This window comes from Silurus aristotelis (assembly GCF_946808225.1).
Source record: "Silurus aristotelis genome assembly, chromosome: 16".
Classification (NCBI taxonomy): Eukaryota; Metazoa; Chordata; class Actinopteri; order Siluriformes; family Siluridae; genus Silurus; species Silurus aristotelis.
This window is the reverse complement of record NC_139589.1, coordinates 23,152,496-23,163,668: the sequence shown is the minus strand read 5'-3', so window position 1 is coordinate 23,163,668 and position 11,173 is coordinate 23,152,496. Positions and strand designations below refer to the sequence as shown.

Below are 11,173 nucleotides of genomic sequence, written 5' to 3'. Positions count from 1 at the left end.
ATAAATCTTCACTGGTTTATTAAAGGAAGCCCTCAGACTTAGACACATGTCGAGAAAGAATTCAAAAGAATCAAAGGTAAAAATAAATCTAGTTTTCAGGCCCAGAGTGAAAGAGCTGCATGTGCTCAGGTTTCAGTGGGGAAATCATACACTCGGAGGAGTGGCCCGAGGTCATGTGACGCGGCCGGAGAGGAAGTCGGACACTGTTAATGTTCTCACCGTGTCCAGGTTCTGCATGATATCCTGGAAGGACGGATGCGAGCGGAACTGCTCGAACAGTTCCCTCTTGTAGAGCAGAGCGTACACCAGGTTGGGGTTGTGATGCAGAGAGTTGCACAGACACGAGTTTATGATCTCCAGCAGCATGCGGATCACCTCCTCTATCACACTGAGATCCTGCGCCTGGGGAGGGGGGGAGAGAGAAAGAGAGAGAGAGAGAGAAGGGTAGATGAATGGGATAGAAAGATAGACAGACAAAAAGATAGACAGACGACACAAATAAGAAGAGAGTAAAAGAGAAAAAGAGAGAGAAAAGGGTAGAGAAAGAGCAAAAGAGAAACAATAAAAAAAAAGAATAAAAAGAACATCATAAAAGAACAACAGAACAAGACCGTGAGGTCGGCAGAGAGGGAAATAGATAGACAGACAGAAACAAAGAACATGGAAGAAAAGAACGAAAAAGAGAAAGAAATATAAAAAGAAAGGGTGAGAGAGAGAAAAAGAAAAGAAGAGAAAAGATAAACCAAGGTCAGATAAAGGTGAGACAGTGTGTGTGTGAGATGGTGTGTGAATTCAGGTCAGTGTGCTTTAATACACACTTTATTACACAAACCCCAGCTCTCTGCTTGTGTGTGTGTGTGTGTGTGTGTGTGTGTGTGTGTGTGTGTGTGTGTGTGTGTGTGTCTGCATTGCGGCTGTATGGAAGCCTCGTGTCCTTTCCTGGATGAGTGAAGCATGGACGAGTTACAGGGAGAAAATCGGTTCACTGCGCCACCTGACATCATTCGTCTGCGTCGCCGGGACACAGAGACAAAACCCGAGGAAATATTTCAGGGAGAAAAAAAAATAAAAAAAGCCTGTCTGTCTCTGTCTATCTCTTTCATGCTCTCTCTTCTATCATTCCCTTTTCCCCCTCAAAGCCAAGAAGATGAATAAAAGGTTGGACACATCAGAAATGTTTCCTACATTTTTCTACTTTCTGCTGTGAGAAGAATTGTGCAGGACATGGACATGATGAAATTCAATCCCTTCCAGAGTTAAATTCTTAAAGATATACCTGGTCCAATCATCATCTCAAACAGCTTCATGAGGAACAGTAAGCAACCAAGAGACAAGGACGGACAGAGGAACAGACAAGAGAAATCTAGATGAAGGAGATGGAGACAGAAGGATTGATGGAAGTCTTAAGAGCAGACCATAAGCCCTAAATGGAAGGAAGGATGCTTTAAATAGTGAGAAGAAAAGAGCAGGTCTGATGGACAGATAATGAGCAGTGAAAAAAAAGTGTCCTGATCTCTCCATTCAACCTCCTCCACTGTCCTGCTCACCATGCCTCCATCCAACCTCCTCCACTGCGCAGCCCACCATCCCGCCATACAACCTCCTCCACTGTCCTGCTCACCATGCCTCCATCCAACCTCCTCCACTGTCCTGCTCACCATGCCTCCATCCAACCTCCTCCACTGTCCTGCTCACCATGCCTCCATCCCACCTCCTCCACTGTCCTGCTCACCATGCCTCCATCCAACCTCCTCCACTGCACAGCCCACCATCCCGCCATACAACCTCCTCCACTGTCCTGCTCACCATGCCTCCATCCAACCTCCTCCACTGCGCAGCCCACCATCCCGCCATACAACCTCCTCCACTGTCCTGCTCACCATTCCCTTTTCCCCCTCATCCAACCTCCTCCACTGCGCAGCCCACCATCCCGCCATCCCACCTCCTCCACTGCACAGCCCACCATTTCTCCATCCAACCTCCTCCACTGTCCTGCTCACCATCCCTCCATCCCACCTCCTCCACTGTCCCGCTCACCATGCCTCCATCCAACCTCCTCCACTGTCCCGCTCACCATGCCTCCATCCAACCTCCTCCACTGTCCTGCTCACCATCCCTCCATCCTGCCCAATGTCCCTCTATCCAAGCTCTTTCACGCTGCGCACACACACACACACACGAGTGTATTCCTGCAGGCTCTTAAACTCTGGTGAACTCTGATAAAGATCGAGCAGACAGCGCTCATCAGAAATGGTATTTGTGGGGTTTTTTTCCGTGACTGACGTGCTGATACTATGCACGCGTGCCCCCCCCCCCTCTACCCACCCTCCACATGCCAGACAGGTCTGTTCATGATCGGCAAGACCATTTGCATGCGCACACACACACACACACACACACACACACACACTGCACCAACAAACAAAAAAAAGCCCCACCCCCACCCTCACACACCTCGCTCTGATATAAAAGCTATATTAAGTTACTGAGATCACAAGAATGGGGATCTACAGCCCACAGAATTTGCATTAGAGATCATGCTCACCAAAATAGCTTTACCACATCAGAAGGTGTTCAGAAAGGAAAAATAAAAGGGGGCGGGGTCAAACTTTCTTTAAGCCGTGGTGACACCTGCTCGGCAAACGGCAGACTCCTGACGGCTTTTGTATCACAACTGACTGGGAGCGGTTTACACAGCGAACATCTGGAGACCAGGAACATCAAAAGGCGGAGGGATTTACTTTCAAAATGCTGAAGTATCCCTGTGACAGGCAGGAAACAAACACACACACACACACACACACACACACACACACACACACACACACCGCCTGAAGGTGTAAAACTACACAGACTACAGGCTCCTGATTCCTCGTCTTACATGACTAACGCAGCTCCAGAAATTAATCAGCAGCTAATTCCTCATCTTGCCAAAAAAAACGTTGGACTCGATTTCTCGTGGAAAAAGCCACTGCGGCTCGAACTTCAGCAGTGACAGCAGATCTGGCATGGGGAGAAAACGTGCTTTTTGAGAGACTCTTAAAATGTGGTGAAGTTTTGAGTAAGGAGGCAATTAGCACATGTTTATGGAAGGAGTCTCCAGTGCCAGTGCTGTAGAAGAGTCTTTATTAAGCCAGATAAAGTCTTCAGGGTTTGGACAGTCCATGGTCTTACATGTACAGAGCATGTGAAAGACCTGGAAACACCTTTTTTTTCGAGGCACACTTATGTTCCTTTGGTTTCTATGCTAGAAAAATGCACCAGAATTGGATGAGTGGAAGAAAGCTCTGGGGAGATGATGTTCGCAGACTGTCTCACCCCCACAGTCAGACATAGAAGTTAAAGCTGAATGGTTTGGGGTTGTTTTGGAGACTTATTCTGGAAAATTTACAGAATCCTCAAGCAACATGGCTACCATTCCTTACTTCAACATACACCATGCAATCCTGTCTGGACGAGCTCTGTAAGCGTTCGCTAGAGAGCAAACAGTCGTCTGGAGTGTTCTCTATCCATCAGGGAATGGCCTGCCCAGTCATAGCATCCTAAATCCAGAGTATTTCAGCTGAACGTTTGGAGAAACCAAATATCCGGATGCTGACAGTGTGTAGAGCTGTTCATTTTAAGAAAGGATTTTATAATGAAGATAAAAGTAGAACATCTAAACATTTAATCGATATTTTTTGGACGAAGGAAATCATCTGGTAAAGTCAAGAATTGGTTGCCAGTGATTTTCCTACAGCAGGCACAGTTTATCGAGTCATTCAGTATTTCACAAGAATTTTCACACCTACACCATTTGATTTGGTTATTCAAACCCTGCTACGTAGATTTATTTGTTTGGCAGGATGTAAAAGACTCGGGCACCAAATCCTCAGCACCAAGATGGAAATGAAAATCGGGTAGCAAACGTATTTCTGATCCGGTGCGAAAAACATAAAAAGCGAGTGCTCAGGATCACCTGGCTGAGCGATCGCAAGGTGTTGGATCGCCAGGCGAGTTGTAGGCCAGCCAATCTACGCAGCAGGAGCTGAGGGTTGGCCTGAAGGGACAGCCATCTGTCAGTAAAAGGTGCTGAGAGGTAACCAGTCTTCTCCATATCACGTCAGTGATGATCTTATTAAGAACATACAGACTTCGGTAGGGGCTCAGAGGAAATCCTTTGTGTGCATAAACAAGACGGTGTGCCAATAAAATTGGTCATTTATCCATGTGGAATGAATCAGAGTTGTAGTTTGAAAGTAGTCCGATTTGAAGAACCCCATAATACATATGAACAATAAATATGTACGAGGTGGTATCAAAAAGATTCAAGACAATCTTCGTTTATACACCATCATCTTCAAAATAGTCCCCTTGCACAGCAATACAGCGCTCTCAGAGTTCCTGCCACATCTGGAATGTGTCCTGGAAGTTTTCTTTTCGAAGTGTGTCGAGCGAATTCCTTGATTTTAAATGGTGTCAATTTAAGATGATCTTTGAGCTGCATCTTCATCTTCAGAGCCAAATATGGCGGGTAGAGTGGGTGCGGAAATGAGATCATGTGGATCGTTCTCCGCCGATCATCATGCGCGAGTTGCTGAAGGGTTTCTACATTTTCGGGGATCAAGCTCGTTGAAGGACTTCCTGATCTCTTGTCGTGATCCGGTGACGTTCTACCACTCTTTCTTCATCCTTTACACACACCAAGATCCGTGAAGACATGGTTTGAGAACGCTGGATTGTCAAAGAACTTGAAATGTCCTACACAAACCCCTGACCCTCAACAGCACTGAAAAGGTTTGGAACAACCTGGAACACTGATTGAACCCCAGGCCTCCTCCTCGAAAGGCTGGATGATCACCAATCCCACAGCCACACCTCAAAATCTCATTGAACACCATCCCAGATGTTCAATAGATTTGGAATTGGATCTTCAATGTTTCAACTTCTTGTTCTTACACTAGTTCTATACACTACAAATAATCGGGACACCTGACTGTTTCAGCTAGTTGTGGTTCTTCTCCAAAATGGTACCACAAAGCACAAATTCTATAGGACGTTGGATGTGCTAGCATGACATTTGATGGAGCCTCAGAAACTTTAAATGACTGCTACAATGCTTGATGAACTACTCTCTACTCTCCTTTATATATGGTTATAAATACAATTTTTTAAAAATGGCTGACCGAAGGCATGAATCAGTCGAGCCATGACGAATCCTTCATCAGGAAGACAGAAACGACAGTAATGACTAGACGTAAATTTTTTTGGAAATGAAAGAGCACAAGCCTTTTACCCAACAATTTATGATTATGGGAGTCTGCTGAGTGATTTATAGCCTCTACAATTATCATTAGCAGTCTGACCGATTGCATTATGAGCACTCCAGAGAGAACATTCTCCATGCTGAGAATTGAACATATTTTGTGAATACCGGTAGTAATAACAGGTTTTGGTTTCCGAGTTCAAGTGAAGGGGAAAAAGTTGATCCTGGCACACCCAAAGACAATTGTACAATTGTGTACCTCCGACAGTTTGGCGAAGAACCACGTAAAACCGGGTTGGATTCCATACCCAATAAAGCCTGGCTAAGAAAATGTATTTGATACCGAAGCAAAACAAGCCCCAGTTCAGAGCCGTCCCGAGACCAGCTGAGTCATCAACTTTTAGACATGAACCTGAGTACCGTAACTGCAGACAAACTAAACCTTATGTGAAGAGCAACAGGAGTGTGTGTGTGCGCGCCCTTGAAACTGTGGATTACTTGAATAAAAGCCCGAACTGAACTCTAACCGCAGACGGCGTAAATGTGATGGCAAGAGCAGCAGCAGGAACGTGAACCCGCAGACTCCTGGAGACGTCCTGTTGCAGCTCCGGGGCGGTTTAAAGGGCCGGTGCTAATGAACGTAGCCCTGCTGGGGGAATAAGAAGCTCCTGCTGCCCGTTAGTCTCCATGGCTGCCTCCTGCAAGGCCGTGCAGGACTGCAGACGGGCGGCGGCCATATTAACGATGCGGGAGGCCGCCGCCAGTTTTATTAACGTTCTCACGGCGGTTATTTTATCAAAGCATTAAAAAAAAGGCAGGGTGCGGGACAGAGTCTCGGGTCAGAGCGCAAATTAGCAGGGTTCTGGGAAGTGTGCGTGGTGTCGATTGTTGCCAAGTCAGCATTTTTTATTTTTTTTGCATATTCATTTCATTAGGTTTTAAAAACGGAGAACGCATTTTTGATTCGTTTCTACGGAAGGGAAAAATGCTGTACGCGATACGGACTGTTTCTTGTGAGGACTTCGGGGTTGGCTCCATCTGTAATCAGACCAGGTGAAGTCTTTCGTCAAGCTGTCGCGTTGATTAGCGTAAATACATTAGCGAAACGCTCCAAGAGATGGATGGAGGATTTTCCAGGAAAGAAGACGTGAGAGTCTGTCTGGTCTGCCATTTATGACTGCTGAGCGAAAGCCAGGACTATGAATCAGGGTACCCAGTTTAATTAGAAGGGGAAAGGGAGAGAGTGAGAAAAAAAAGAGAGAGAGAGAGATATTCTGGCCAGACGTCAGAGACAGAACACATTAATTAGACCAGCGCACAGCGCGAGAGAACAGGAGAAGGATGGAGAGTCCTGAGCTGGTTTAAACTGTAGGCTCTGCACCAGACTAATGAGATTAGTCTACAAGAACACACACACTCCGGGGAATTCGGGTCAGATGGAAGTGGGTGACCCAGACATCTGTGTGTCTGATTGGATGAGTGACGTTCTTGGCTCTCGGTGTGAGAAATGCAGATTGGATTCCAAAGACCCTCTGAAACATACGTACACAAGTGTCTGTCTCTCTGTCTCTCTCTCTCTCTCTCTCTCTCACACACACACACTCACACTCTGACTCATCTTACTGTGTCTTTCTGTCCCCAACTAGAACATCTATTTAAGGAAGTGGGGATCTCCAGGGAGTTCATAGTTCCATTAGAGCCCGATGTCATAAGAAATTGTTTTTTTTTTTCCCCTCTCTGCACATGACCACTTATAAATATTGTTAGAAATTACAATTAAATTAATAATTTTCTTTCCTTCTACATTTTTTTTTACTTCCTGCATTAGGTTCTCTTTCTAAATTTGTTTTTTTTTCACTTTTTTCTGTCTTGCCATTCAAGCAAATTTTTCAGCCTGACTGCCTTCTTCTGCATACCTGAGCTTAGATTTCTTTCTACACTTTTCTTTCAACTGATCTTTTTACAGCTCACATAAGCCTGCGATTGACCAGCGCTGCTCTGATTGACACAGCAAAGCTTTCCCCTGCTGATAGTTTGAGTCCTTTACATTTAGAGTATATTTTATGCAAAACCGGGTCACGTTAGGACCTGAGAAGTGAGAGACAAGGTCGCTCGGGTTCAGTACTCCAATGTTACGCCCGTCCTCTTCGGAACGCTTCGTGTCCCGTTTAAGCACCTGATATGACGAGCAACAATGTGACAAGGACATGAAGTGAAAGCCACGTCGATCAGTCCCATGGGTGAGTCAGCGACTCGGCAGATGAGACGTGAGACAAGATGACGACTTGGTTGCTGTTTACGCCGGCTTTATCTTCCTCAGCCTGTCTGATCGGTGCGATTTGCATAAGAGACACACACAGATTGTGAACCATACAGCACACAGACATGCAGATAAGCTGTCGGCTACTGTCTGTCTCTCGGTGTGACTGCTAGAACAAATCATCTAATAACTGACGTCAACCTTCTCGCTCCTGTGCTTCATCTGGACACCAGAGCCACCAGACACCATCATGAATCGCAATTAGACTCCTGAATTACAAAATACACTGAATATTAATACGTTAAATGACACCAGAAAGAAGCGGGACGGGTTTGTACGAGGTGAAATCGTCTGTTTACACTATGTGGCCAAATATTTGTGGCCACCTGAACATGTGTCCTTCGCTGTTCTGAGAAGACGTTCCACTAGATTTTATGGAGATTTGTGCTCATTCACAAACAAGGGTGTTAGTAATGTAGGTAAGAAGGGGAGGAGGCCTGGGGTGCAGTCAGAGTTCACACATTTATTCATGTTTAATAGGGCAGGAGCTCCATAGCAGGAGATCTTCCATGACAAACCCTGCAAACCATATACTTCAAGGAACTTGGCATTTGAACAGGTTTGGATCTCCTCGTTGAAATCAAGTTAACAACAAGATAAATATAAGTCATCAATGTAAATCTTATTCATACAAATGAGCAGCTAATAGGTTAAGGGCCTTACTCAGGGGCCCACCTTGACGTGGCTGGGATTTGAACTCAAAATCTTTTGATCAAAAGGCAAATGCCTTAAACACTAAACTCGCACCTCGCCATAATAACATAAAACGTATACATGTACAGAATTTGGCAAACTTACAACTGAGCAGTTGAGTGTTAAGGGCCTTGCTCAGGGGCCCATTAGTAGCAACTTGATTGTGCTGAGATATAAACTCCATGCTTTCTTTTAGTTATTTGGGAACAGTTTGAGGAAGAACCAAAAACAAAGAATGAAAATAATAATACTAATAATGATAGAAAAAAAAAAAAAAGAGAGAGAGAGAAAAATGTCCCAATACTTTTGACTACGTTGTGTTTTTTTTTTTTTTATCGTCACTTATGTTGTAGCTAGATTCTGTAAAACGGAATCAGTTTTTTACAGGGGAAAAAAAAGGAAAATTACAACAAAAATTATAATTAATGCAAATTTTTATTTGAATGTATTTAATTTGGGGGAAAAAATAATTTGTGAATTAGTGAATCAGCACAGAAGAGACATCAAGGACAAACGCGAATGTGTGTGCGTGTACGTTTGTGATGTACGAGTTCGATCCGGTTCCCGCTTCACACTGAAAGAAGAGAAATGCTAAACAGATACCGGAGAAGGTGCGGAGTAGAGAAGCGCTGAAATATGAATGGGAACGCGTGTAAAGTTCGGGACGTAAATCCCACGCTTGGCCACGCCTCGTTAGTGAAAACAGAAAATAAATAAATAAATAAAAACAACAACAACAAAAAAAAAAATTACCACAGAACCCATGTTATGCTGTACTTTTATTTTCAGTACCACCAAAAAAGCTCATCATCATAAACTACAGACTTCAGTTCCAAGAAATACTGATACTCCAAAATATATAAAGAAACGATCTCATTCCTAAAACAGGTTCCATATCATACAAGTATTAATTAAGTGTAGAAACTCAGGTGAACAGCCTTTAATACAGGCGCATGGACGAGGCAGAGGGACATCACGGACCATCTTTGACCAAAAGGTCACCGAGGCCGCGATCACCACTTACAGACTAGACAGACGGCTAGACAGAAGCATCACCGAGTCCATTTGAGCGATTTCTTAATTCATACACTTAATTTGCACAAGTAATCGTGTTCATTTTGACTCCCGTGCGACGCTGCAATAAACTACTTCATCAAGATCTTCGTCACCCATCATTTTTTTGCTCACAACTTGTTCGGGGATGCGATTTGAAGAAACAAGAAAATCCACCAAACTGGACTATGAACAAGGTGGTGTCATGTTTCTAATCCGGAACGTTTTTATTTTCCCAAAACTACGCCAAGTTTCCTACAGACAATTTCCTGTTCATGAACCAAGACGATTGTTTTTCTTTGTAACTTTATTAAAGAACACATTTTGTTCTCTCGGGACGTCCAGGTAACATTTGGCTCGTGTTCACGTGCATGTTAAAAATCTTTTTTTTTTTAAATGACAAAAGTGAATATTTGTCATGTTACCAAAAACAAAAATAAAAATCCCTGAAAATATTCAGAATTTTGTTTCCTTTGCCCTTTATTTACAAACGTGCCGACACTGTCTGGAGCTGTCTGATCGTAGAAGCTTTTTGATTTAAAAAGAAGTGTGTTCTCTCCAGCCACAGCAAGCGGCCACTCATGGGCCCCTGTGCAAGGCCCTTAACCACATAGCAGCTCAGTTTTATGAATGAGATAAATATAAGTCATCAATGTAAATCTCATTCATACAAATGAGCAGCTAAGAGGTTAAGGGCCTTGCTTGGATTTGAACTCAAAACCTTCCGATCAAAAAAGCAAATAAACACTAAACTCGCACCTCGCCGTAATTACATAAAACCTTTTGAGCAGTTAAGTGTTAAGGGCCTTGCTCAGGGGCCCATTAGTGGCAACTTGATTGTGCTGAGATTTGAACTCAATGCTTTAACCACTAAGCCACCAGCTCACTTACAGATAAATCAAAGTCGCTGTGGATAAGTTCGTCCACCAAAAGAAATGTTTCTGAAACATGGTTTTGGGTTGTGTACCTTCCACACACACACACACACACACACACACACACACACACACACACACACACACACACACACCTCACACCTGACGAGTTTCTTACGTGGACGTGCTTAAGGAAAGTCCTGGTTTTCCCGCATTACACCAGGCAGCTAATGTGTCTGAATTACAAAAACAAAGTTATTCGAGCTTCGTCTGGAGCTCCGCCTCCGCCCTGCCCGAGCGAATGTTTCACCCCGCTGTGCCATGGCTTCGTAAGGGGCTTCGTAACGACCGTCCTCTACACCGCCTGCTGAGAAACCAGTCACCCAGACTGCACCTAGAATCATGAAACACACACACATGCACACTCACGGAACAGAGCGTACAGACGCTGCGGCGTTGGGAAAGACTCCAGACGGCTTCACGGATTTCACAATAGAACACAAAGCCTTTAGTCAACATGTCGATTAGAACAGTGCTGCAGAAACACGACACGGAATGTACCGCTCCTCGCTTCTTTAGGGTCAAAGGTATGTGGACACCCGACCACAAGATTCGCTTCTTTTAGAACTTCATATTCTACATTGTAGCTTCACCTTTTGCTTTTTTATTATACCCTCCATTCTTCCGGGAAAGATGTTCCACCAGATTTCTGGAGGACGTTTGTGAGAGGTGATGAAGCCTAAGAGGTATTCGTTAGGGATGGAGCTCTATAGCAGGAGGTCACAGGTTTGTAGTTCAAGTGAAGGGAAAATTCCACGTATTTCATAGCGAAGACGTCTTCGTAAGAAAAATGGCGCCCGTGTTCAGGGCCGAGTGACTCGAACATGACCTCGTCTGCCCTTTTGGTGAAACGCGATTATAATCGGCGTTGCACAGTCCTGTGGCGATGGTGTGGTAACGCAGGAGTTGCCTTATTCTCTCAGACGG

At 44.4% G+C, this 11,173-nt stretch overlaps 1 protein-coding gene and 2 long non-coding RNA genes across 3 annotated transcripts in view; 1 reads left to right on the top strand and 2 right to left on the bottom strand.

Annotated features, from left to right (window-relative positions):
• The window catches only part of LOC310738625, a 74,131-nt gene that overhangs the window by 26,991 nt on the left and 35,967 nt on the right, over nucleotides 1-11,173 (top strand). The gene's annotated exons all lie outside the window — the stretch shown is intronic.
• Nucleotides 1-11,173, bottom strand: part of dym (dymeclin) — a 51,351-nt gene that overhangs the window by 6,969 nt on the left and 33,209 nt on the right. Inside the window, exon 15 of the mRNA XM_083563761.1 lies at nucleotides 220-402. Within this exon, the coding sequence (XP_083419887.1) occupies nucleotides 220-402 (183 nt within the window). The remainder of the gene's footprint in view (nucleotides 1-219; nucleotides 403-11,173) is intronic.
• LOC310738630 lies at nucleotides 3,981-5,713 on the bottom strand. Its single transcript, XR_014537129.1, has 2 exons — nucleotides 4,731-5,713; nucleotides 3,981-4,664 (listed from the first exon to the last, which is right to left on the bottom strand). It is a non-coding gene; the product is annotated as an uncharacterized lncRNA (long non-coding RNA).